Here is a 26,215-nt window from a genome sequence, read left to right on the forward strand (position 1 = left end):
GGTAGGAGACACTCGGACCTGAGGGCACAGCCTTCGAGTAAAGGGAAGACCTTTTATAACTGAGATAAGGAGAAACTTCTTTAGCCACAGAAGGCTGTGGAGGCCAGGTAATTCAGTATATTTAAGACTGAGATAGACAGGTTCTTGATACTCAAGAACCTATACTTGCAAAATGTGGGAAAGTGGGTTGAGAAACTTATTAGCCATGATTGAATGGCAAAGCAGACTCGATGGTCTGAATGGCCTAATTTCTGCTCCTGTGTCTTATGATCGAAAGCTAATATCTGCTTGAAAGCATTCAATGTTATGGCTTCACCTTTGTGTGACAGAATGTTCCACAGGCTCACCATTCTCTCTGGGAGAAGAAAAATCTCCATTCCAGATGGTGTACCCCATATCCTTAGACTGTATTTCCTTGCCAGTCACTGGCGTATCCTTCCTCCTTTTACCCTGTCTAGGGTATTTTAGTGAGTCAGTTTTGATTACATTAATGCAACAGGCAGCAATAATTAAGTCTGATTCATTTGTATGTTCAAGATTTTTGCATATTTTGTTCCATATTAAGAACAAGGGATTGTTTTTAGACATATGTTTCCAATCTGGATTATAAAGCACTTTACTCAAACTTTGCTCCATTTTATTGTGAATGAAGGTGTTTTTCTACATTTTATATTGCATCTCAAGTGTTTTGCTGCAATACATTTATCTTCTATTCTGTTGGCATATTTATACTTCAACTGTAGTTATCACAAAAGTCTGCTCAACTTCCTCTGGCAGCTCATTCTATACACTCACTGCCCTCTGTATGAAATTGTTGCCCCTTAGGTCCCTTTTAAATCTTTCCCCTCTCACCCTAAACCTATGTCTCTTAGTTTTGGACTCCCCTGCCCTGGGGAAAAGACCTTGTCTATTTACCTATCTATGCTACTCATGACTATTATAAACCTCTGTAAGGTCCCCTTAGTCATGATGACTGAGGAGTCCAGAACCAGGTGTATGCCAGTTAAGACTGAAAGGGAGAAATACCTTCTCTTGGAGCGTGGTAAACAACATTCGCTCCAAGCTGAGTGTGTGTGCGCACACATGGTGATTGGTGTTGGTACGCTAGTTGCAGCATTGACTTCTGCCTCCTGAAGCCATTTCATGCACAGAACTCTGAGGCCAGTAAGGAAAATTGGATGGAAAGCTGCTGGTGGGAGTGTGAAATTCTATGATGCAGAAGGTGATTGAGGCCAATACATTGAACGTTTTCAAGAAAAAGTTAGATGCAGTATATGTCTTGAGGTTTAATAGATCAAAGGGTATGGGGAGAAAGCAGGACCAGGGTACTGAGTTGGATGATCAGCCATGATCATATTAGATAATGGAGCAGGCTTGAAAGCTTAATCCTGCTGTGTTACTAGATTTCAAAGTTTCTACCACTACCAATGGTGCTTTATATAAAATGCTGAAGGGGAATGATAAGGTGGACATTGAGCAGATGTTCCACCCTTTTGGGATAATCTCAAAGATGTGCAGGTCAGGTAAATTGGCCACGCTAAATTGCCCGTAGTGTTAGGTAGGGGGTAAATGCAGGGGTGTGGGTGGGTTGCGCTTCGGCGGGGCGGTGTGGACTTGTTGAGCCGAAGGGCCTGTTTCCACACTGTAAGTAATCTAATCTAAAAAAGAAGTCATCGATATAGAGGTCGGTTCAAAACTGAGATGAAGAGAAACTACTTCTCTCAAGAGTTGTGAATCTGTGGAACTCACTGCCACAGAGTACAGTGCAGGCAGAATCAATCAACAAATTCAAGACACAAATAGATATGTGTCTGATGATAAGGGGGTAAAGGGCTATGGAGAGTAAGCTGGAAAGTGGAGTTGAGACCAGGATAAGATCAGCCATGATCATGCTAAGTGACGGAGAAGGCTTGAAGGGCTGAATTGCCTACTCCCGCTCCTAATTCCTATTTTCCCATGTTATATGAGAGATGTATAATCTGATTTCATTGATGTTTGTGGGAAATGTAGAGGACAAAAAAAAGAGCATTAGTAGACTGTTTGACCATCAAGCCTAGTCTACCAGTCGGTATGGCAGATGGAGTTTAATGTGAGGTGCTGCATTTTGGAAAGGCAAATCAGGGCAGGATTTATACTCTTAATGATAAGGTCCCGGGGGGTGTTGCTGAACAGACAGACCTTGGAGTGCAGGTTCATAATTCTTTGAAAGTAGAGTCTCAGGTAGATAGGATAGTGAAGAAGGTGGTTCGTATGCTTTCCTTTATTGGTTAGTGCATTGAGTATAGGAGTTGGGAGGTCATATTGCAGCTGTACAGGGCATTGGTTATGTCACTTTTGGAAAATTGTGTGCAATTCTGGTCCCCCTCCAATTGGAAGGGTGTTGTAAAACCTGAAAGAATTCAGAAAAGATTTACAAGGATGTTGCCAGGTGGAGGTTTGAGCTATAGGGAGTGGCTGAATAGGCTAGGGCTGTTTTCCCTGCAGCACCAGAGGCTGAGAGGTGACCTTACAGAGGTTTATAAAATTGAGGGGCATGGAAAGGGTAAACAGACAAGGTCTTTTTCTTGGGTTGGTTGAGTCCAGAACATCAGGGCATGGGTGAGAGGGGAAAGATTTAAAAGGGATCTAAGGAGGTAGCTTTTTCTCACAGGGTGGTATGTGTATGGAATGAGCTGCCAGAGGATATGGTGGAGGCTGGTACAAATAAGACATTTAATAGACATTTGGGTGGGTATATGAATAGGAAGAGTTTAGAGGGATATGGGCCAAGTGCTAGATATATGGGCCAAATGTGATTAGATTAATCTAGGATATCTGGTTGGCATGGACGAGTTGGACCGAAGGGTCTGTTTCCGTGCTGTAAATCTCTATGACTCTATGATTATTGTCCGATCTTTTATCTCAACACCAGATCCCACATATGCCCTCTACCCCTCGATACCTTTAGTGTCTAAAAATCTCTTTTTCTTCAATATTTTCACTAACATGGCCTCTACAGTATTTTGCGATTGAGACTTCAAATAGTTCACCTACCTCTGAGTGAAGAATTTGCTTGTCATCACAGTCTTAAATGGCCTATCCTAAAATTCTGAGACCATGAGTCCCTGTTTTAGACCCCACAACCATTTGCAAGGAAGCATAATCCCAATCTCCATTATGTCCACTTCTATTAGAATTTTGTGTTTCCATGAGAAACCCTCTCATTTTTCTAATCTCCGTTGAATTCAGGCAGGGTTGACCCAATCTCTTCTCATACGCCAATCCTGTCATCCCAGGATTCAGTCTGGTTAACTTGCTGAAATTCTGTGGCAGGTATATCCCTTCTTAGGAAATGAGGCAAAATGCATGCAGTAATGGTCTCACTAAGGTTCTGTAGAGCTGCAGTCAGGCATCTTGTGTTTGTATTCTAATCCCATTGCAGTTAAAACTAATATGCTGTTTTCTTTCCTAACTGTTTTCTGCACCTGCATGTTTGCTTTTAGTGACTAGTGCACAAGAGCACCAAAGCTACTGTTGCACATCAATGTTTCCCAGTCTATCACCTATTAAATTATAATCTGCCATTCTGTTTTTCCCACCGAAGTGGATAACTTCAGACCCATCCACTTTGTACTGTTTTTGATTTGATTTATTGCTGTCACATGTACCTAAGTACAATGAAAAGCTTTGTTGTACAAGCAGGTCATAACATACAAGGACAAACAAACCAAAGGGTGTTTAGACAGAATGAGGCATACAAGGCTACAGCTGCACAGGATGTGCACAAAAGCAAGATGAACATGAGATTTGAAATTAGAGAGGTCCATTCAGCAGTCTAATAACAGCGGGGAAGAACTATTCTTGAACCTGTTAAGTAGGTGTTTTTAAGCTTCTTTATCTTCTGGCTGACTGAAGACATTGGAAGAGATTAAACCGAAGTCTGAAGGATCTTTGATGTTGGCTGCCTTTCTGTGGCAATGAGAAGTGTAGGTGGAGTCCATGGATGGGAGGTTGGCTTGCATGATGGTCTGGGCTGTCTTCACAACTTTGTTCAGTTTCTTCATCCTCTCTTGGGCAGAGCAGTTGCCGTAACAAGCCATGATGCACCCAGATAGAATACTTTCTATGGTGCATTTGTAAAAGTCGGTGAAGGTTCTTCTGGACATGCAGAATATTGTGGGCGGCACGGTGGCACAGTGGTTAGCACTGCTGCCTCACAGCGCCAGAGACCCGGGTTCATTTCCCGCCTCAGGCGACTGACTGTGTGGAGTCTCCCCGTGTCTGCGTGGGTTTCCTCCGGGTGCTCCGGTTTCCTCCCACAGTCCAAAGATGTGCAGGTCAGGTGAATTGGCCATGCTAAATTGCCCGGAGTGTTAGGTAAGGGGTAAATGTAGGGGTATGGGTGGGTTGTGCTTCGGCGGGGCGGTGTGGACTTGTTGGGCCGAAGGGCCTGTTTCCACACTGTAAGTAATCTAATCTAATCTAATCTAATATTCTAAGCCTCTTGAGGAAGAAGAGGTGTTGTTGCATCTTTGTGGGAAGACCAGGACAGATTGTTGGTTATCGTCACTCCTGGGAACTTGATGCTCTCAACCCTCTCCACCTCAGCTCCATTGATGTAGATATAGGGTGTGTCCTCCTCCTTTCTTCCTGAAGTCAAAGGTTAGTTCTTTAGTTTTGCTGACAGTAAGGGAGAGATTGTTATCTTTGCACCAAGCCTGTTATCTCCTTCCTGTATTCTGACTCATCATTGTTTAATATCCGGCCTGCAGTGGTTGTGTTGTCAGTGAACTCGTAGATGGTGCTGGGACAAAATTTGGTCACACAGTCACGAGTGGACAGCGAGTTTGGTGGGGGGGGGGAGGATGCGGTGGCTGAGTATGCATCCTTGTGGGACGCCAGTGTTAAGGATTATCGTGGAGGAAGTGCTGTTGTCTAACTTCAATGTGTCTGTCACATATTTGACAATTCATTTACTTGAATGAATTGCCTTGAAGCTTCTTTACATCCTTCCCATCAATCCCATGTAGTTTTGTTTCATCTACAAATTCCTTTGTGAATAGCTGAAGCCCATCCACTAAACCCTGTGGTATTCTGCCAGTCACCACCTTCCACTTTGGAAAAGGTTCAATTATGCCTGATTTGTTTGCTAACCGATTCTTGGTCTATACCAGTAACTTATCCATATTTCCAAGTACTTTGATTTTGCACTCTAATCTCTCTATCAAAAGTTTTCTAAAAATCCAAATACATCACATCCACTAATTCTCACTTACCAGTTCTACGAGTTAAGTCTTCAAAAAAACTCTAATAGGTTGTTGAACATGATTTCTCTTTGATAAATCCATGTTGACTTTGTATAATTCTGTTGGTACTTTCTCAATGTTGTGTTATTGCAAGCGTTATCTAGCATGATTCATACTATTGATGCTAGGCTAATTGATTTTGTAATTTTGAGACTTCCCCATTCCTCATTTTTAAATAGCAGGGTTGCATATGCCATCCTTTAATTGCCGGGTCAGTTCCAAAATCCATAGAATTTAAAAGACGACAATCAATGCATTCACTATTTCCATGGCTTCTTCCTTTAGTACCCTAAGATGCAGATTATTAGGCACTGGGGGATGTATTAGTTTTCAGTCCCATTAATTACTCAGCATTACTCTTGTTGTAATTTATTTAAATTCCTCAGCCTTCCTGAGAATTTATTTGGTTGTCTTCCATGAAGACAACTGAATCAGTTCTTTATTATTCTGCTGTTTCTTTGCTATCCATTTTATCATTGATGGCCAAGTGGCATTATTGCTGGTTCATTAATCCAGAGACCCAGATAGTGTTTTTGGGATCTGGGTTCAGATCCTGCCATGGCAGTTTGTGAAATTTGAATTCAATTAGAATCTGGATTTAAGTGACTAATGATGACTATGCAACCATTGTTGACTGTCAGAAAAAGCCATCTGATTCACTGACTTCCTTTAGGGAATCTAACTGCTGTCCTTACCTGGTCTACACGTGATTCCAGACCTGCAGCAATGTGGTTGACTCTTAACTGCCGAGAAGTGAAGGAGGAGGCAAGGAAACAGATTTGAGGCCCAGTGTAAATTGGTTGTTTGTTCAGATGAAAAAGAAATAGAGATATAAAATATAAAATAAAATTGGTGGGACAGATTGGATGGCAAAACAAATGAAGATGTAAGGTAAAAGGAGATGATAATAGTACAAGTAAAGAAACACAAGATATGTCTAGAGGAGGTGTCAGTAGAAATAATAATAATCTCTTCTATCCAAAACTTGGGTGCATTGGTTGTGATTTCAAATTGTTGAACTCATTAAATGCAAAAATCTGTAAAGTGCTTAGCTGAAACACTAACTTCTGCTAAGCTTCCTTGAAACAGTGATGGAGCCCACAAACAGGAAATTGGGGTGAGAATTAAGATGAAAGGCAATCTGGAAGGTTTAGTCCTGTTTGTTGACTGAATGATTTAATAAATCAATCCCCCCAACCCACATTAGGACTCGTCAGTGCAAAGGAAATCACATTGTGGGAAGCAAACTTCGTATTGTTATGGAGATGTGTTACCGAAAATATTAATTTATGCTGCCACAGGCTGGATGTATCGATTCATTAAATTATAAAACTATTGTTTGGGTGTGTGTCTCTTCAGCTTTACAAAGCAGAGGACATTGTCTGCAGCAGCAAAAACATTGCATTTGCAATGAGCTGAAGTTGTTGTGGAGAGACTTGAATTCACCTTCTGTGGAAAGTGACTTCAGTTATAGACAGCACTTGGACAATCTGTGAACAATTTAAGACTGCAGAATTTGCATTTGTGAGATTTTTGCAATGAAATGAGTTAATTATTTAAGAACTTTTTGTTGATGAGGTGATGGCCTAGTGGTATTATCACTGGACTGTTAATCTAGTGACCCAAGTAATGTTATGGGAATCTGGGTTTGAATCCTGCACTAGCAGATTGTGGAATTTGAATTCAATTTTTTTTAAAATCTGGAATTAAGAGTCTAATGAACACAATTCCATTGTTGATTGTCAGAAAAACCCTTCTGGTTCACTAATGTCCTTTTAGGGAAAAAAATTACCTTCCTTACCTGGTCTGGTTCATACATGACTCCAGATCCACAGCAATGTGGCTGACTCTTAAATACCAGATGACAGTGGAGTAGCAGGGCTACGCGTGGGCTCCTGAGAAAGTCCGGGGCTCGTCTGCTCCTATCTGCTTGCTTTCTTTTTCTTCCTTTTTTACTTTTGCTCTTTTTCTTTTTTGCTGTTTCGTTTTCTTGTTTTTCTTTCCTTTAAAGCCTTTGGCAGCGGGTTAATCAGCGGCATCGGCACAAGGGCAGATTCCCGTCACTCTGACGCAGTGAACACCATTGCTCCCAGCGATTGGAAGCGGTGGCAACAGCAAGGATATGGCTCCTCCCATCGTTTTGGGGCCAGTGGTGGCAATAGTAAAGCTGCTCCAACGAGCGAAGATGGTGGCAGCAAAAACATGGCTCCTCCCAGCACTTGATGTGAGACTTGTAAGCCGACCAAGACTTCAGGCCGTTACTAGGCCTGGATATCTGCATTAGTGGTTCCAAACACCTTTTATAGCAATAAGACTTAGACTTTAAGGTGTGGATGTTTTGCTTACCTTTTGGCTTTCTTTTATTTCTGTTGTTGATTTTTTTAAAAAAAAGTTCTGGTTTTGTAACCAAGATGGCAGCGGAGAATGACGACTTCATACACTTTTCACTGTACTCATTTATTTCTATACTTGAGTGCACGTGACAATAAAAATCTAATTCTAATTCAAACTGCTCTCTGGTGATTAGGGAAGGACAACAAATGTTGGTCCAGCCAGCAACATCCTCATCCCATGAATAAATAAAAAAGACTTAAAGAACTTGATTGACTTGTTTATCGTACTGAGCTATATTGTCTAATTTTTAATTGGGATTATAATCTTTCTTTTTAAATTCAAGCTTTGTCATGTCTAGTGGAGGAGTGGGACTAGGAGAAGAATTAGTCCAACCTTCTGAAGTGAAACAGTATACTAACTTGAAAGAATTTGGATGTGAGCATAAGAGGTATAGTTATTAAGTTTTCAGGTGACACTAAAATTGGAGGTGTAGTGGACAGCGAAGAAGGTTACCTCCGATTACAACGGGATCTTGATTAGATGGGCTGAGAAGTGGCAGATGGAGTTTAATTCAGATAAATGCGAGGTGCTGCATTTTGGGAAAGCAAATCTTATCAGGACTTATACACTGAATGGTAAAGTCCTAGGGAATGTTGCTGAACAAAGAGACCTTGGAGTACAGGATCATAGCTCCTTGAAAGTGGAGTCCCACGTAGATAGGATACTGAAGGTGGCATTTGGTATACATTCCTTTATTGGTCAGAGTATTGAGTACAGGAGTTGGGAGGTCATGTTGCGGCTGTACAGGACATTGGTTAAGCCACTGCTGGAATATTGCATGCAGTTCTGGTCTCCTTTCTATTGGAAAGATGTTGTGAAACTTGAAAGGGTTCAGAAAAGATTTACAAGGATGTTGCCAGGGTTGGAGGATTTGAGCTGGAGGGAGAGGCTGAATAAGCTGGGGCTGTTTTCTCTGGAGCATCGGCGACTAAGGGGTGACCTTATGGAGGTTTATAAAATCATGAGGGGCATGGATAGGATAATTAGCTAAAGTCTTTTCCCTGGTGTGGGGGAGTCCAGACCTAGAGGGCATAGGTTTAGTGAGAGAGGAGAAAGATGTAAGAGAGACCTAAGGGGCAACTGTTTCACACAGAGGATGGTGCGTGTGTGGAATGAGCTGCTGGAGGCTAGTACAATTGCAACATTTAAAAGGCATCTGGATGGGTATCTGAATGGGAAGGGTTTGGAGGGATATAGGCTGGGTGCTGGCAGGTGGGACTAGATTGAGTTAGGATATCTGATCGGCATGGACGGGTTGGACCGAGGGGTCTGTTTCCGTGCTGTACATCTCAATTACTCTATAATTACAAGTAATTAATAGTTAAATTTGGAAGGAGTGTTTTGTGCCTTGGACTGTATGAAGGAAGGAGGTGAAAGAACTGGTGTTGCATCTGTGATGTAGGGGATGGTTCTGTATGATGGGATGATTTCCAGAATGGACAAAGGCTTATTCCCGGTCCATTTGGAATCCTGGGGGTGGGGAATCAGGAAGAACTTTGGTGGTTGTATCATGTTGGAACTGCAGAAATGGTAGGGCTAAGTTGTTGAAAGTGCATTTTACAAGATGCTGAGAATACTTTGCTTATCAGATCGTGTGCCAGCTCAAACAGACTAACTGGCTTCATAGGTTACAACAGTTCAACTGCTTCTCCATGTTAAAAATGCAAGCCACAAGATATCATTTCAGGGTCCTTGGCCCAATTCTCAGTTACTTCATCAATGACTTTCCCACCACCTTAAAGTTCGGAGGTGGGATGTGCAAATATCTGTGAAGAATGTTCCGCGCCATTCTAGACCTCTCAGATACTGAAGAAGTCCATGCCCAATTGCAGCAAGGCCTGGAATAACCTTCAGGCTTGGGGATGATAAGTGGCAAGTAATATTTGTGCCCAAACAGACTAGGTAATGACCATATCCAAAGGAGACATTCCAACCATCATACATAACATTCAGTGGCATTACCATCACTGAATTCCCACGATCAACATCCTGGGGGTTACCATTAACCAAAACTAAGTGCAGATGAATACTTTATTCTGCCCTTTTCGTCCTTCATCCCTCTCCCATGTTTGTCATTGAGAGGCTTATTTATTCTATTTATACATTAACAATCTAATGAGTGTCAGTTGATGCTATTAGCAGTTTAGCATCCCACCAGGTCAGAGTTGCTGATTATCTGCAACCCTTCTATTTGCAGAAGGATATGATAAGCCAATAAAGTAAACATTCCACAAGCACCCATATTTAATATGTATGGGCCACAAAAAGTTAAACTCCTTGAGAAATACTGAACAAGGCGAGCAATGATTATACGTTTCTTTAAAGATAGATGGGAGCGCAGTGAGTCTACTGATTGAATCTTATTTTGTTCGTGCTGCCATGTCAATATGCCTGATATTGGATTGGATATCTTTGTTCGAGTTTATTAAGATTGATTTGAAATTGGAAAGAGTAGCAATCTAGTTAAAATGACTAAAATCCAAATGTAAAGGAAATCCAGCATCTATTGGACCTTTGCCAAATATAGCTATCGGTGTGGCATAATGAACCGTTAGAATCACTGTCTCAACCAATTGAAGATCTGAAATGAATTGAATGGTGGAGAACACGCCATTTGATCAGATGCAAATATCCCACTGGATGTTGACACAGCTTCCAAAGAGCTGAATACTCAATGCTGAGGATGTGTAGATTCTTGAGGTGAAATTGTTGCCACTAAGCCTAGTAGCATTTCACAGTAATAGGGATATAAAATTTCATTATCTTTAATATCACACATTTATAATTTGAGAATTTTTGTATTGTCTATCATGGTTGTGAACTTTTCATTTGTTAGCTCATTTGAAAACCAGTATGAATTTCACTTTGTGGTAGGACATTCTCTGTTCTTATAGCACTATTCTTCTTTAACGTACAAAAGTAGTCTTTGTTTCTGCCTTCAGCCTCTTGCTGCTGACCTTTAAGTTTATGCTTACACCAACTGATAAAAATAGTTTCTCCTAATTACTCGTCAAAGCATCATCTTGTCCTTCAGTGCCCTAGTGAAAAAAGCTCATCTTCTGAAGTGTATCCTAAACCTCTTATAACTAAATGAAATGATCTCCTCTTATCCCTGCATTACATCTATTAAATTTCTTCACCCACAGTATAAATGCTGCAGCTTTCTTACAGAAGGGCAACCACAACTCGACAATTCTGTTTCAAACTGCCTTTGAATAAGTTATTTATACTTGATTCAAAGTTGGTTTCCTGTTCAAAAATGAATTACCTTATGTTTTGAATTAAGCAATGTAATTTAAATAGAAATTTAGTGGCTCTAAAATTTTATATTATAGATGCAACTTTAGAATTTGAGAGCGTCCATGAAAAATACTTTTCTTTTTATATTATTTGCAAAACCAAAGATCTGATTTGATTTATTTATTATATAAACTTATCCCTGTCTTTGCCTCATCTCGTTTGCTGAACCTCTGCTGTTTGTCATGCATTGAGTTTCTTTCTGCCAGACATCCCACTTTGCATAAGCTTGAGCTCATCCAAACATTTGCTGCACTTGTACCAAGTTCATTTCATCCAACATCCCAGTGCTTGCCAGGTTTGTACATTGGCTTCCAGTCCAACATTTATTTGCTTCTTTAAAAAAACCTCATTTTTATTTTCAAATCCACTTATGACCTCATCTCTATTAGTGTAATTTTTTCCAGCCCCAGAGACCTCTGTATTAATCAAATCCATGCTTTTCATCATTCCATCGCTAGCAGCTCTAGTCCATAAATCCTGGAATTCCTTTTCTACGCCTCTGACTCTCTACTTCATCCTTGTCATTTAAGACATCCCACAGGACTCAGCACCTTGACCAAGCTTTGAGTAACTTGGTTTAAAATTTTGTTAACTCTTCTGTTTACTATGTTAAATACATTACATTAATGCAAGTTATTGTAAAAGTTAGTGCTGAGGAATTCAAATTATTAAGCTGTACAGTTTAAGAATCTATAGGATCCCTTTCTACCTCATCATTGAAACCTTTTGCTATAAAACTTCAAATATCCATATTTGTATAGATCTTTGGGAGAATGACCATTTTAACATTCTGATGTATTACTTTGATCCCCGGAGTGCAGTATTTTACACAATTTGGACCAAGTCCTAGTCAATGCCTTTAAATCCAACGTAACATTATGACTACAAATCCACTATGGTTAATTACAGGAAGAGATCATTACTAAAATTGAATGAGAGATATGAGCTGTTTCCTGGCATATTTTGTGCTTTTGGAATTTGCCAAATTCTACAGTTTCCTAAACATATTACTCAAATAACTAATTTTTCGTACCAAAGGCCTTGTATCTGAACCAGTTGTAGCACAATAGATGTTCCATCTGAATTCTCCTTATTAATAAGTTTAATTTTGCTACTCCTGCTTATTAAGGACAAGATTTTATTGAAAAAAAATAGTCTATCAATAGTTGCAAACACAAAGTAATTTCATAACAGAAGAACGAATATCACAGGCTATTGTGAATTCTCGAGGTTTATTGGAGGCAACGCTTGATCGACCATCAATCTTTGTGTATTTCTTGCCATGGGTCTCAGTTGTGTTTCTCAAATAGCAAAGTTATCTGACCATTGGAGAAGACCAAAGCTGACCATAATTGAGCTCTTGAAACTTGTTACACCATGTTAAAATTATTTTTTTTCCCTTTTGCTGAACAGATTGATATGCAGAGGCCTAGTGCATTGGATGTTGACAGACTCCAAAGACAAATCATCATTGCAGACTGTCAGGTCTATCTTGCTGTACTTTCCTTTGTAAAGCAGGAGCTTTCTGGTATGTTGTCATTTTAGGTTAAGATTATTATTTAAATTTTTCTGTATTGAAAGTGTAATGTAAGGTGTGTGATTTCTACATTTTTGATATCATTTATTTTTGTATTTGGAGCATGAGATAGTGGCATGTGGGTTTTGGTTTGTATCCATGAAGGAGTTTAACTCCTAAACCTTTCTGAAGTCATGGTTTTGGATGTGGGTTTGCCCGTTGAGCTGGAAGGTTCATTTTCAGACGTTTCGTCACCCTACTAGGTAACATCTTTGGTGAGTCTCCAGGTGAAGCACTGCTGCTGATTCCTGCTCTCTATTTATATGTTTGGGTTTCTTTGGGTTGGTGATGTCATTTCTTGTGGTGAAGTTATTTCCTGTTCTTTTTCTCAGGGGGTGGTAAATGGGGTCTAACTCGATGTGTTTGTTGATAGAGTTCCGGTTGGAATGCCATGCTTCTAGAAATTCTCATGTGTGTCTCTGTTTGGCTTGTTCTAGGGTGGATGTGTTGTCCCAGTCAAAGTGGTGTCCTTCCTTATCTGTATGTAAGGATATTAGTGAGAGAGGGTCATGTCATTTTGTGGTTAGTTGATGTTCATGTATCCTGGTGGCTAGTTTTCTGCCTGTTTGTCCAATGTAGTGTTTGTTACAGCCTTTGCACGGTATTTTGTAAATGACATTAGTTTTGCTTGTTGTCTGTATAGGGCCTTTCAAGTTCATTAGCTGCTGTTTCAATGTGTTGGTGGTCTGAGTAGTCTGGCAATCATTTCCGAGATGCCTTTGATGAAGGGGAGAGTGGCTAGGGATTTTGGACCTGTCTTGTCTGCTTGTTTGGGTTTGTTGCTGAGAAATCTGCGGACTGTGTTCATTGGGTTCCCATTCTTTTTGAATACACGGTATAGGTGATTTTCCTCTGCTCTGCGTAGTTCCTCTTGGCTCGTTGAAATAATGTTCTGATGCAACTTCGTTTGTGGCTGTTGGGATGATTGCTTCTGTATTTGGTCTGTATGTGTTGTTTTCCTGTAGTCACTGGTTTGAAGTTCCCCATTGGCTGTTTGCTGTACTGTGACATTTAGGAATGGCAGTTTGTTGTTGTTTTCCTCCTCTTTAGTGAATTTTATGCCAATAAGGGTATTATTGATGGTCTTGAAGGTTTCCTCTAATTTGTTTCGTTTAGTGATGACAAAGGTGCCATCCACGTAGCAGACCCAGAGTTTTGATTGGATGGTTGGCAGAGCTATTTGTTCGAGTCTCTGCATTACTGCATCTGCTAAGAATCCTGATATCGGAAATCCAATGGATGTTCCGTTGGTTTCTCTGTAGGTTTGGTTGTTAAAGGTGAAGTGTGTGGTTAGGCATAGGTCCACTAGCTTGATGATGCTGCCCTTGCTAATGAAGTTAGTGGTGTTTGGTGTATGTGTCTTTGGTCTTCTAATAGTGTGGTCAGTGTTTCCAGGCCAGGTTAATGTTGATTGATGTAAACAGGGCTGTTACACCAAAGAAGACCATTATTTCATCCTCTTCTTTCTTGGTGTCTTTGGTCTTCAGGAACTCTTAGGTGGAGTGGATGAATTGGTGTGAGTCTTCTACTAAGTGTTTTAGTCTTTGGTCTGGCTCCTTGGCCAATCTGAAAGTCGGTGTTCCAGTTAGCGAGACTATGGGTCTGAGGGGGGGGGCTCCTGGTTTGTGAATTTTGGATAATCTGTAGAAGCGTGGTGTGTTGGATCTGCCTGGTTTCATTTTTTGGAAGTCGGTCTTATTGATTTCTCCAGATTTCTGAAGTTTCTATACAGACAACAAGCAAAACTAGTGTCATTTACAAAATATCATGCAAGGACTGTAACAAACACTACATTGGACAAACAGGCAGAAAACTAGCCACCAGGATACATGAACATCAACTAACCACAAAATGACATGACCCTCTCTCACTAGTATCCTTACATACAGATAAGGAAGGACACCACTTCGACTGAGACAACACATCCATCCTAGGACAAGCCAAACAGAGACACACATGAGAATTCCTAGAAGCATGGCATTCCAACCAGAACTCTATCAACAAACACATCGAGTTAGACCCCATCTACCACCCCCTGAGAAAAAGAACAGGAAATGACATCACCACAAAAAATGACATCACCAACCCAAAAAAATCCATATAAACAGCAGCAGTGCTTCACCCAGAGGCCCATTGAAGATATTACCTAGTAGGGTGACGAAACGTCTGGAAATGAACCTTGCAGCTCAGCAAGCAAAGCTACATTCAGAACCTCAACCTGAGCTACAAATCTTCTCAAAACTCGCGAAGTCATGGTTTTTAAAGAAAAATATTGAGAGATGATGTTCTTGGAGGCTATTGGGAATTTGTTTATATTGAGAGAGTTTATGACTGAACAAAGTAAACATTGTAGTGTATTAGGCTTAGGAAGGATGTGGAAATGTTTTGTTTTTGGCTTGGGGAACGTTCCATAGCTTGAAAAAGACCTATAGTTTCAGTTCAGTTTTCTGAAGTCTAGTTGAAGCTGACAAAAAAGGTAAAGAACTGAAGGGGCTGGAAATGAGAAACAAAAATAACAATTACTGGAAAGAATTCGGCAATGGGGAGGCGATGGCCGAGTGACATTAACACTGAACTGTTATTTCAAAAACCCAGATAATGTTCTGGGTACACAGGTTTGAATCCCGCCACGGCAGATGGTGGAATTTGAATTCAAGAAAATTCTGGAATTAAAAATCTAATAATGACCATGCTTCCATTGTCAATTGTCAGAAAAACCCATCTGGTTCATTAATGTCCTTTAGGGAAGGAAATTACTATCCTTACCTGGTCTGGCCTACATGTGACTCCAGACCCATAGCAATATGGTTGACTCTGAACTGCCTTCTGGACAGTTAGGGTTGGGCAATTAAATGCCAGAGACACCTAAATCCCGTGAATGAATAAATTTAAAAAAAACTCTGGAAGCACCTGTGAAGAGAAAGCAGAGTCACTGTTGGGGTCCAGTGACCCTTCTTCAGAACTGTTGTGTATCTGTTTTTTGTTCAAGTGGGAGCTGGATGTGTCAAGTAATTTCTCCTGAAGAAGGCAACATGGGGCTCAGTGGTTAGCACTGCCGACTCACAGCACCAGTGACCCCAGTTTGATTCTACCCTCTGGTGACGATCAGTGTGGAGTTTTCACATTCTCGCTGTGTTTGAATGGGTTTCCTCCAGGTGCTCTAGTTTCCTATCACTATCCAAAAATGTGCAGATTAGGTGCATTGGCCATGCTAGATTGCCCTTAGTGTCCTGGGATGTGAATTAGCCATGGGAAATGCAGGGTTTTGGGAATAGGATAGGTAGGTGGTTCTGGGTGAGGTGCTCTTTAGAGGGTTGGTGTGGACTTGATAGGCCAAATGGCCTGCTTCCACACTGTATGAATTCTATGAATCTATGATTGTTTAGAATGGTTGAGAAATATGTTGCCTAATTATAAGAAATTTAGTTTGGAAGTTCTTGTATTTGGTTAAATTCCTGAATGGATTATTTGAAGCTGAGCAAGTCTAAGCTCAGCTGTACGAAGATTCAAGAAAGAGGCTATATAATTCTTGAGGCTGGGAGTTGAAACAGCAATTCAGTTGAGCTCTAAGGATGTGGTTAAAAAGGAATTCTCTCTGCTGTGACTACTGCAAAGGAGTGCATATAGAATTGATGGGATTGTGTTTTACTGTGCATTTGGAAATCTTGAAACTTAATTTGTATGAAAACAGTTTGACTTGTTCTGTTTTGATTTTATTTCTTTCACATAAGAAACTTCTCTCTCATTGTTAAAACTAAATCTACAGGACTATATTTGTGTTTCAGTAAAAGTCCATGGAATTAAAACAAAAGACAGAAAAAAAATATCAAGCCAGATTTCAGTCTGAGATCTGAATTGTCCAGTAATACCATCAACTAGGATCATAAGAGTAATTTAGATATTCTTCAGAAAGCTTCTATTTGTAATGGTTCCCACTAGTGCTTTGAAAATTGAAGAATCAAGGCCCCTATATTCTGTATTTCCTTTAATTTTTTTTATATATGTTCCTGCCTCTGGCACCTCTGTGGAGTTCTTGCTAGTCTGTCTGAGCAGGGAGGATTATCTGTATACATTTACATTGGAGGTAGATTGTGTAGCTTTTTCTGTACTAATGTAACTTGGCTGGTCCATTTATTGGTGGAAGGAACTGGGTTAGGATACACTTAAGCATATGGGATTTATCAAGTAGGAAGGACACCCCTGCAACTCAAAGATCACAGGAAATAGAAGAAGAAAAGATTATTTGGCACCTTGTGTCTGCTCCACCATTCAAAGTGATCATGACTGGTTCAGGGCTTCAACTCCACTTTCCTGCTCACTCCAAATGTCCCTTGATTTCCCAGGTTATCAAACATCCCAGCTTTATCCCAGCCTTAAATACATTCAATGATAGAGCATCCTGAGGGAGAGAATTCCAAGGATTCACAACCATTTGAATAAAGTAATTTCTCTCCTATGTAAGATATGTTCTTGGGATTGTAAATGCAACCAAAGTGAAAGGTTGATAGGTGAAGTTGGTGAAAGAGAATTGATTAGTAATTCTGGTTTAATGTCATATTTTTAAATTAAACTTCAGAGATTATAAGTACTGAAGTGCCTCTGTGTCTTTGGGCCTATGAGTGACATTGGTGCCAATACAATTTTATCCATAAGTGTCAGAAGTCAATGACACCAGGTGATAGTCCAACAGGTTTATTTGAAATCACAAGGTTTCAGAGCACTGCCCCTTCATCAGGTGAAGTGCAGAGAGGCACATAAGCACAGATTTTACTGCAGAGAGATCAAAAGATCAAACTGATGGTGTGAGAGGAATGTTGAAAGATTGAATAATAAGTCTTTGCAGGTGATCACAAGTGTCAGTGTGAGTAGTGTCAACAACTGATTCAGCCATTTGGTTCGTCTCCCACACCACTTTGTTAATCTTTTGTAATTAACTCTCTGCCTCAATTAATCATATAATAGGTTATCCTTCACTTGCTATTCAGCTGTTGACACTTTACTCACACTGTCTGACACTTCTGATCACCTACAAAGGCTTATTATTGAACCTTTCAACACTCCACTCACACCATTTGTTTGATCTTTTGATCTCTCTGCTGCAAACTCTGTGCCTATGTGCCTCTCTGTGCTTCACCTGATGAAGGTGCAACGTTTCAAAAGCTTGTGATTTCAAATAAATTGTGCTGGACTATAATCTGGTATCGTGTGACTTCTGACCTTGTTCACCCCAGTCCAACACCGGCATCTGCACATCATCTCACTATGCAGTAGTTATCAGCATTCTTGCCACATTTCCAGCTGGCCATGACTGATCAAGAGGTGTCCTGCACTGAGCATGAAATACGAAATAGATTGGCGGCGTGTGGGGGAATGAGGGGATTACTATGCATCTTCCTGCAGCAGGATGACTTTCGTGTTTCTTGGTTATCTTAGACAATTTAGCTTCATTTTGCCACAATTGAGGTGTAAAACTAAGTGTTGCTTCTAAAAGGTTGACAAAGATTTTGTTTCTTTCCTTCCAAACTAAAGCGTATATTAAAGGTGGATGGATCCTTCGAAAAGCATGGAAAATTTACAATAAGTGTTATGCAGAAATTGATGCACTACAGATGATGCATAAAAAAAGATCTCAGGAATCTCTGACGTCTGATAGGGCTAATGATAACCATATTCCTGCTGTATCTCTACAAGAAGAATCACTAAGTAGACTGAAAGGTGCTGTCAGCTTTGGCTATGGGCTTTTCCATCTTTGTATATCAATGGTACCTCCTAACCTGCTGAAAATCATCAACTTACTGGGGTTTCCTGGAGACCGTCTGCAGGGATTATCTTCCCTAATGTATGCAAGTGAAAGTAAGGACATGAAGGCTCCATTAGCTACGTGAGTACATGTATCAAGTACTTGATTTTCCTTTAAAAATGTTAATAATTGCACCAATTGCATGATACATTTGTGAAAATATACCTCTTGTTTTCATAGCACATGGAATATCTTTCCTGCTCACTTTGTGGAGGTTATTACAGTGGTTCAGGGAAGGGAACACGCTGGGTAAAATTAAGGCAGGTTAGCTTATTGGTCATCTTTGATGTGTTCTGATTTTGTTTTGGCACAAACCATTAGCATTTGAGGATGCTGATCTTGTGTCAAATCGAACAAATGAAACAAAATCGATCTTGGTTGAGCAAATGTTTCACAACCTCATATCCATGTTGCTACTTGTCCCCTTTATTTTTTTAAGCTGTGTTATCCTCCATAAGCAACTGTTACATCATCAAAATACTCAAATCAAGTTAGTTAAATTCAATTCACCTCTAATTAATGCTGTGCTGACATTCCTTTTCTGCTGTTGGTCCTTGATTGTCATTTCTAAAAACCTTTCCACCACCTAGGTTTAAATGGCTGGTTTGTAGTTGCAGGGTTTATCCTTGCAACCTCTTTGGAACAAGAGTGTAACATTTTCAATTCTCCAGTTCTGATATCAGATCTATGTCTGAGAAGTAGTGAGGATTGTGGTCATACCTCCATTATATCCACTCTTCAACATTCCTAACACTTCAAGAAAGAGACTGATCCTTGTTAATTCCAGTGGATTCAAAGATCCTGCAAAGAGCCCCCAATTGTTATGATTCCAGCTGATAATATTATTTGACAATTCTGATTCCAACTGAAATCTGACTTGATTTTGTCATGTTTTGTTTATTTTGGTTTTAGTAAGTTGATCTGTAACATGCAATGTTACAGATTTTACTTTCAGGATGAAACAGAATTTCACTAGCTCAACAATTGTGTAAGATAGAATAAACCAAAACCTTTACTTATAACACAAGTTCAAAGAGTTTTAAATACATAGTAAAAGTATAATCCCAATAAAACCAAAATGCTACAAATTCCAAAAAGAAATCTCAAAAAGCATTCCATGTTCAGTACTCTCACCAGAGGAACTAAATTGTCCTAAAATATCAGGAGACTTAAGGCAACTATGACTTGAACCTCAAGTCTGGAAACAATGATATCTTTTTCTTGGAGCTTTAATACATGTGACCTTAAATGCACTCAGGTTCAAGTAACCTCTTATGGTTTTATCCTAATATATCTGGGATTATCACTAGCTCCTTACTCTAATGTAATCTAATTTTACTACATTCTCCAGTTCTCGGGATCATCTGCTGTACACAATTACCGCAATCCTAGGTCTTCTCAGTACTGCTGAAAAACAGATAAACCAAGCTATGAGTGTTTTCCTATAAGTTTAAAAAAATCTTGGCTAGAAATTTCTAACATACCTTAAAGTACAATTAGTTTGCTTGCTAAGTCGTAAGACATCCTAAGGTGGACAAACAAAATTTACAAAAACCATTAATGCTGCTAAAGAAACACTCTCAAACTTTTAAAAGGAATTGCAGTAGTTACAGAACTATTTACAAGTTCATAATTAAATTTAGTTACAAAAAAACTCGTGTTATTTACCAGATTAAAAATATATATGAATCCATTTAAATCATAGTACGTTCCTATGATGATGCCTTCTGTATGCATCGTAAAACAATTTGCAACTACATTTTGGACATTGTCTGAGAAATCAGACATCTAAACCCTCCTTATATTTAAATATCTATAACTCACAGTGTTCACTAAATGTTAGTGGATATTTGGGTGTTGGCTTGTGAACCGGCACAACTATAGCCGAAGAGAAACAATTCTTTCAATCTTGCATTTCCTTCTTTCTAATTCTGGCATCTTAACTTTTAACAGGTGAATGTCTAACTCCCTATTTTAAAACTTTTATAGAACATTACAATGCAGTTCAGGCCCTTCAGCCCTCAATGTTGTGCCGACCTGTGAAACCAATCTGAAGCCTATCTAACTTAGACTATTCCATTCTCGTCCAAATGCCTATCCAATGACCATTTAAAGTCCCGTAAAGTTGGCGAGTCTACAACTGTTGCAAGCAGTGCATTCCACATCCCTCTGAGTGAAGGAACTACCTTTAACATCTGTCCTATATCTATCATCTCTCAGTTTGAAGCTATGCCCTCTCATGCTAGCCATCGCCATCTGAGGAAAAAGGCTGTCACTGTCCACCCAATCTAACCCTCTGATTATCTAATATGTCTTAATTAACACCTCTCAACCTTTTTCTCTTTAATGAAAATAGCCTTAAATCCGTCAGCCTTTCCTCCATAAGACCTTCCCTCCATACCACGCAACATCCTAGTAAATCGCCTCTGAACCCTTTCCAAAGGTTCTACATCCTTCCTATAATAGGGTAATCAAAACTGGATGCAATACTCGGAAAGTGCGGCCGCACAGAACTTTGTAGAGCTGCAGCATGACCGCATGATTCCAAAATCTGATCCCTCTACTAATAAAACCTAACGCACTGTATGCCTTCTTAACAGTCCTATCAAAGGGGGTGGCAACATTGAGGAAGTGTGTACATGCACCGAGATCTCTCTGCTCCTCTATACTACCAAGAGTCTTGCCATTCTCCCAGTACTTGCATTCCTGTTACTCCTTCCTTTCTGCATTAAACTCCATTTGCCACCTCTCAGCCCAGCTCTGCAGCGTATCTATGTCCCTCTGTAACCTACAACATCCTTCAGCACTATCCACAACTGTACTGACCTTAGTGTCATCTGCAAATTTGCTAACCCGTCTTCTACGCTCTCATCCAGGTCGGTAATAAAAATGACAAACAGCAGTGGACCCAGAACAGATCCTAGCAGTACACCACTAGTAACTGAACTCCAGAATGAGCATTTCCCATCAACCCACCACCCTCTGTCTTCTTTGTGCAGTAGCCTACCATGGGGAACCTTATCAAATGCCTTATTGAAATCTGTATACACCACATCAACGGCTTTACCCTCATCCACCTATCTGGTCACCTTCTCAAAGAACTCAGTAAGGTTTGTGAGGCACGACCTACCTGTCATGATACCATATTAACAATCCTTAATCAACTTATTTTTATCTTAGATGATTATAAATCCTAACTCTTCTAATCTTTTCCAACACTTTACCCACAACCGAAGTAAGGCTCACTGGTCAATAATTACCAGGGTTGTCTCTACTCCCTTCTTGAACAAGGGAGCAACATTTGCTATCCTCCAGTCTTCTTGTACTATTCATGTACACAGAAATATTATGGTATCTCTTAATGTACGGTGCAGAGCTGCTAACCATAGCCCTGCTTGGCTAATGTATCTAATATTTAGTTGCTTCCAGATTCATGTCATAAAACAGCCACTTATCTTTGATCTGAATTTGGCCAATATGTTGTAAAAAGGAACTATCATTGTTTACAATATGATTTTTGTTTGTCGGGAACCTGTGGTCAGACCAAGTACTGAGTGTTGGCTAGGAATCCTTGGTGTTATTGGGAATGTCAACTCAGCTGCTTTCCTATAGTGAAATCATTATGTTAGATCTAGGGTTCTCTATTACCTACAGTGTTTTAAGCAATCCAGAATTGGAAGTTTAGAATTGTGGATGAGCAAATACAGAAATAGCTAAAAGCTAGTGGGCAAGCATAAGAAAAATTAAAAGGATAATGGGAGTTTGGAGTTGCCTTGTGATTTGGAATACAAGGGATGGAAGTCATGCTATCATTGTTTAAAGCTCTGATTAGACCCACACATGACACGAAGAAAAAATTATTTATGCAGTGAATTGTAATCTGAAACTTGCTGTCTGAAAGGCCAGTGGAAGTGAATTCACAAGTAACTTTCAAAAGGGAACTGAAGAAATAATTGTAGGGCTATGGGGAAAGAACTAAATGGGATTCATTAAATAACCCTGTCAAAGAGCTGCATGTACGTGATGAGGTGAATGGCCTCCTCCTATGCTAAGAACATAAACCATAGGAGCAAATAAAAGTCATTCAGCTTATCAACTCATAAAATCATGGCTGATCTAATAATCTCCAATCCACTTTTCTGTCTTTTCCCTATAACGCTTGATTCCCTCACAGATTAAAAATCTGTCTCACCCTTGAATATACTCATTGACACAGCCTCTACACTTTTGCCATAAAGAATTCCACAGCTTTACTAACCTCCTGAAATAAGAAATTCCTCCTCGTCTCTGTATAAGTAAATGACTCTTCACTCTGAGATTGTGCAGTCTGGTCCTAGATTCTCCCACAAGGGGAAACAATCTCTCAGCATCTTTAATGTCAAGCCCTGTAAAACTCTTGCATCTTTCAATGAGGTTGCTTCTCATTCGTTTAAATTCCAACCCACTTAATATCTTCTTAAAAACAGTCTCTGCATACCTGGTATCAGCCAGTGATCTTTCTCTAGGCTGCCTCCAATGCCAGTATATCTTTCCTTAGATCAGGGGCCCAAAACTCTTTGTGGTGTTTCAGCTGCGGTCTGACCAATACTTTGTATAGTTTTAGCAAAATCCCCCTACTTTTATACTCCATATCCTTTGAGTAAAGGCCAACGTTTAATTTACCTTCTCCATATTACCCGCTGGACTTGTATGTTTGCTCATTGTTATTTGTGCACAAGCTGTTCAAACTTCCTCTGTTCAGGAGATTTTAATGGAGTTTCTCCATTTAAATAACATACTGCACCTCTATTCTTCCTGCCAAAGTGCATAAGTTCAGGTTTTATCATATTATCTTACATATGGCAAGGTTATGCTGACATGCTTAACATGCCTTATCCATCTGCGGGCTGTTCAAGTTATCCTCACTGCTTACCTTTCCATCTATTTTTGGGTTATCCAAAAACTTGGCTGTAGTGCATTCACTTTCTTCATCAGTGGGCAAGGTTTTGTAAACTGAAGTTAAAAACTAGTTTCAGCATTTGTATTGGCTGGAGCTATTCAATGTCTCTCAAAAAAGGCAGGAACCAGGCAAATGTTGATGGTTAAAGTTTACTGAAGGCCTGGATGACTACACACCCTTCATAGCTTCCATTGCTACCAGCATAATCACAGCATCCTGTATTTTTTTTAAATGCTCAAGGGAAACATAGAACAGTTGTCCTGACTGCTTTCGCTTGATCTCACATTCTGTCTGTCTTCCTTAATGAATAATTCTCTGACAAACATCTACAGAAGAGTACGTGTTTCTAAGCCATATGAAGTGGAAAGCTTGCTTTTTGAAAAAAAAATTTAACTGGAGAAAAATTAAAGCAAATAATTTCAGTTCTGATGAATGCCAACGGTCACCTTGATTTTCTTTTATAAGACATAGCTTTTAAAGAGTTTAATCTTTAATGTAAAATACTTTCCAATATTTGTATGACCTTGATTATATTTCCATCAGGCTGTGGGTATAGTATTAAAATTCTGATCAGTCTGAATGCCCGCACAATGCGTTCATGTCAAACCTTGAGAAAGAATCTGGTTTTGTACTGTCAAATTCATGTACAGGTAATTGGTAATATCCTGCAAAAACTGGTTTTATTCTAGGTGCTGTCAAAGAAACTGTTTCTTGTGGAAGAGTATAGAGTTAACCTTGGTGTTGCCATGCCAACCCCTGTTTTGATCATGTGGCATTTGTCCATTATTTGCAAATCTTTTGTATCTCAGCATCACCTTGTAGTTTTGTAGCACAGAAACCAATCTGCCTGTCCACCTCCTTCCCTTCTTTCAAAGCCTCCTTGAATTTAGTAATGGATAAATAAATAGCTAGATAGACAATAGTTTCATGGGAACCATTACTGGGACAAGTTTTATATTACAGATGTATTGAATTCAAATTCCACCCTTGTTAGCACTACCTTGTTAGGTTTTAGCCAATGTATCCAGGGCATTAACCTGGGCCTTGAATTACTACCATCATACCTGTCTTTCCTTTAGTTTGCTTATTATGGTTCCACTATCCTGTCTGAAACCCAAGTCCTGCTTCTACAATTACCTCTGTTTTTGTAGGTCTGGATTTTTCTAGTTTCTCAACTCAAACAGTTCAAAATCCTTCTTGTTTAACAACTTACAACAGTGGACTGGTGTAAAGATTGGTGTTGGCACCTCAGATATTTACAATCTATGTTAATTGGTACAGGATAAATAAGATTTAGAAGGATAGGTCCATGGCTGAAAGAATGGTATGGGAGAAATGTGCTTTGATTTGGGGTACTGGGTTCAATACGAGGGAAAGAGGGAGCTGTATGGCTTTCACCGGAACTGTGCTGAGACCAGTGTTTGGCAAATCTTATAACTGGGCCGTAGGGAGGGCTTTAAACTAAATACTAGGCCAATAGGGACCATGTTCAAGGAGATGTGGTGTATCAAAGGAAAGTAAGGATGTATTAGCCTCAGTGTGATGATGACCAAAGTGAATTTGGAAGGGGAAATATGTGTGAACTTTAGAATGCTCAATTAGATAGGGCTGTAGATTGCAAGAGGTCAGAGTTAAAGGCTCTGTATCTGAAAGTGCGCAGCATTTGTAACAAAATGAATAAATTGTTCCGTGTTACAACTGAGGATGGAAGAATGCGCCATCACTCTAGGAGAAAGTAAGGACTGCAGATGCTGGAGATCAGAGCTGAAAAATGTGTTGCTGGAAAAGCGCAGCAGGTCAGGCAGCATCCAAGCAGCAGGAGAATCAACGTTTCGGGCATAAGCCCTTCTTCAGGAAGAAGGGCTTATGCCCGAAACGTCGATTCTCCTGTTCCTTGGATGCTGCCTGACCTGCTGTGTTTTTCCAGCAACACATTTTTCAGTCATCACTCTAGTCCCTGCACTCTACAGCTTTCAGTATAAAAATACTTTGTCCAGTGACCAAGATGACCAGTTAAGTATCTTATCTATTTTGGGTTTTAGACAACAAACTTTGTAAACCAGGTTTCTTAATAAATACAATTATTGATTATACAAAAAGGGAGGGAGAGTTTGCCTTCAGAATTACTTAATATAATCAAGCAGAATCGGCACATCATAAAGATATTAAGAAATACAGGCCAAAGTTGGGTATATGGAGATAGACATGGGTCAGCCATGATCTCGTTGAATAGCGGAACAGGCTTGAGGGGCTGAATGGAAATCTGGCAGCAATTTGACAGTATATTCCTTTTAGAGTGAAAGGTGAGGTGTAAGGAATGTTGGATGACTAGAGAAATTGAGGTTTGGGTCAAGGAAAAGAAGAAAGCATATGTCAGGTATACAACTCAGAGATTGAGTGACTCCTTAAGGAAATCGGGCGGGAGGGGGTAAAACAGGAACATGAGATAGCTTTGGCAAATAGGGTTAAGGAGAATGCAAAGGGATTTTGTAAATACATTAAGGACAAAAAGGTAACTAGGGAGAGAAGAGGACCTCTCCAAGATCAGCAAGGCAGTCTATCTATGGAACCGCAGGAGATGGGAGAGGTACTAAACAAGTATTTTGCATCAGTGTTTACTGTGGCAAAGGACATAGGAGATACTGAAGGGAAATAGATGGTGACATCTTGAAAAATGTCCATATTACAGAGGAGGAGGTGCTGAATGTCTTAAAACACATAAAGGTGGATAAATACCAAGACCTGATCAGGTGTACTATAGAAATATGTGGGAACATAGAATAGTACAGCACAGAACAGGCCCTTCAGCCCACGATGTTGTGCCAACCACTGATCCTCCTGTATGCACCCTCAAATTTCTGTGACCATATGTATGTCCAGTAGTCTCTTAAATGTCCCCAATGCTCTTGCTTCCACAACTG

At 39.9% G+C, this 26,215-nt stretch overlaps 1 protein-coding gene across 2 annotated transcripts in view; it reads left to right on the forward strand.

Annotated features, from left to right (window-relative positions):
- The window catches only part of ttc39c (tetratricopeptide repeat domain 39C), a 109,249-nt gene that overhangs the window by 49,447 nt on the left and 33,587 nt on the right, over positions 1 to 26,215 (forward strand). The window contains exons 1-3 of one of the 2 annotated variants that reach the window (XM_043687606.1): positions 10,922 to 11,274; positions 12,393 to 12,507; positions 18,085 to 18,436. In XM_043687606.1, the coding sequence (XP_043543541.1) occupies positions 12,399 to 12,507; positions 18,085 to 18,436 (461 nt within the window). In that variant the 5' untranslated portion in view covers positions 10,922 to 11,274; positions 12,393 to 12,398. Of the gene's footprint in view, positions 1 to 10,921; positions 11,275 to 12,392; positions 12,508 to 18,084; positions 18,437 to 26,215 lie in introns of those variants that run through there. The other variant, XM_043687605.1, reaches the window with a different exon arrangement.

The sequence above is a fragment of the Chiloscyllium plagiosum genome, chromosome 4 (genome assembly GCF_004010195.1).
Source record: "Chiloscyllium plagiosum isolate BGI_BamShark_2017 chromosome 4, ASM401019v2, whole genome shotgun sequence".
NCBI lineage: Eukaryota > Metazoa > Chordata > Chondrichthyes > Orectolobiformes > Hemiscylliidae > Chiloscyllium > Chiloscyllium plagiosum.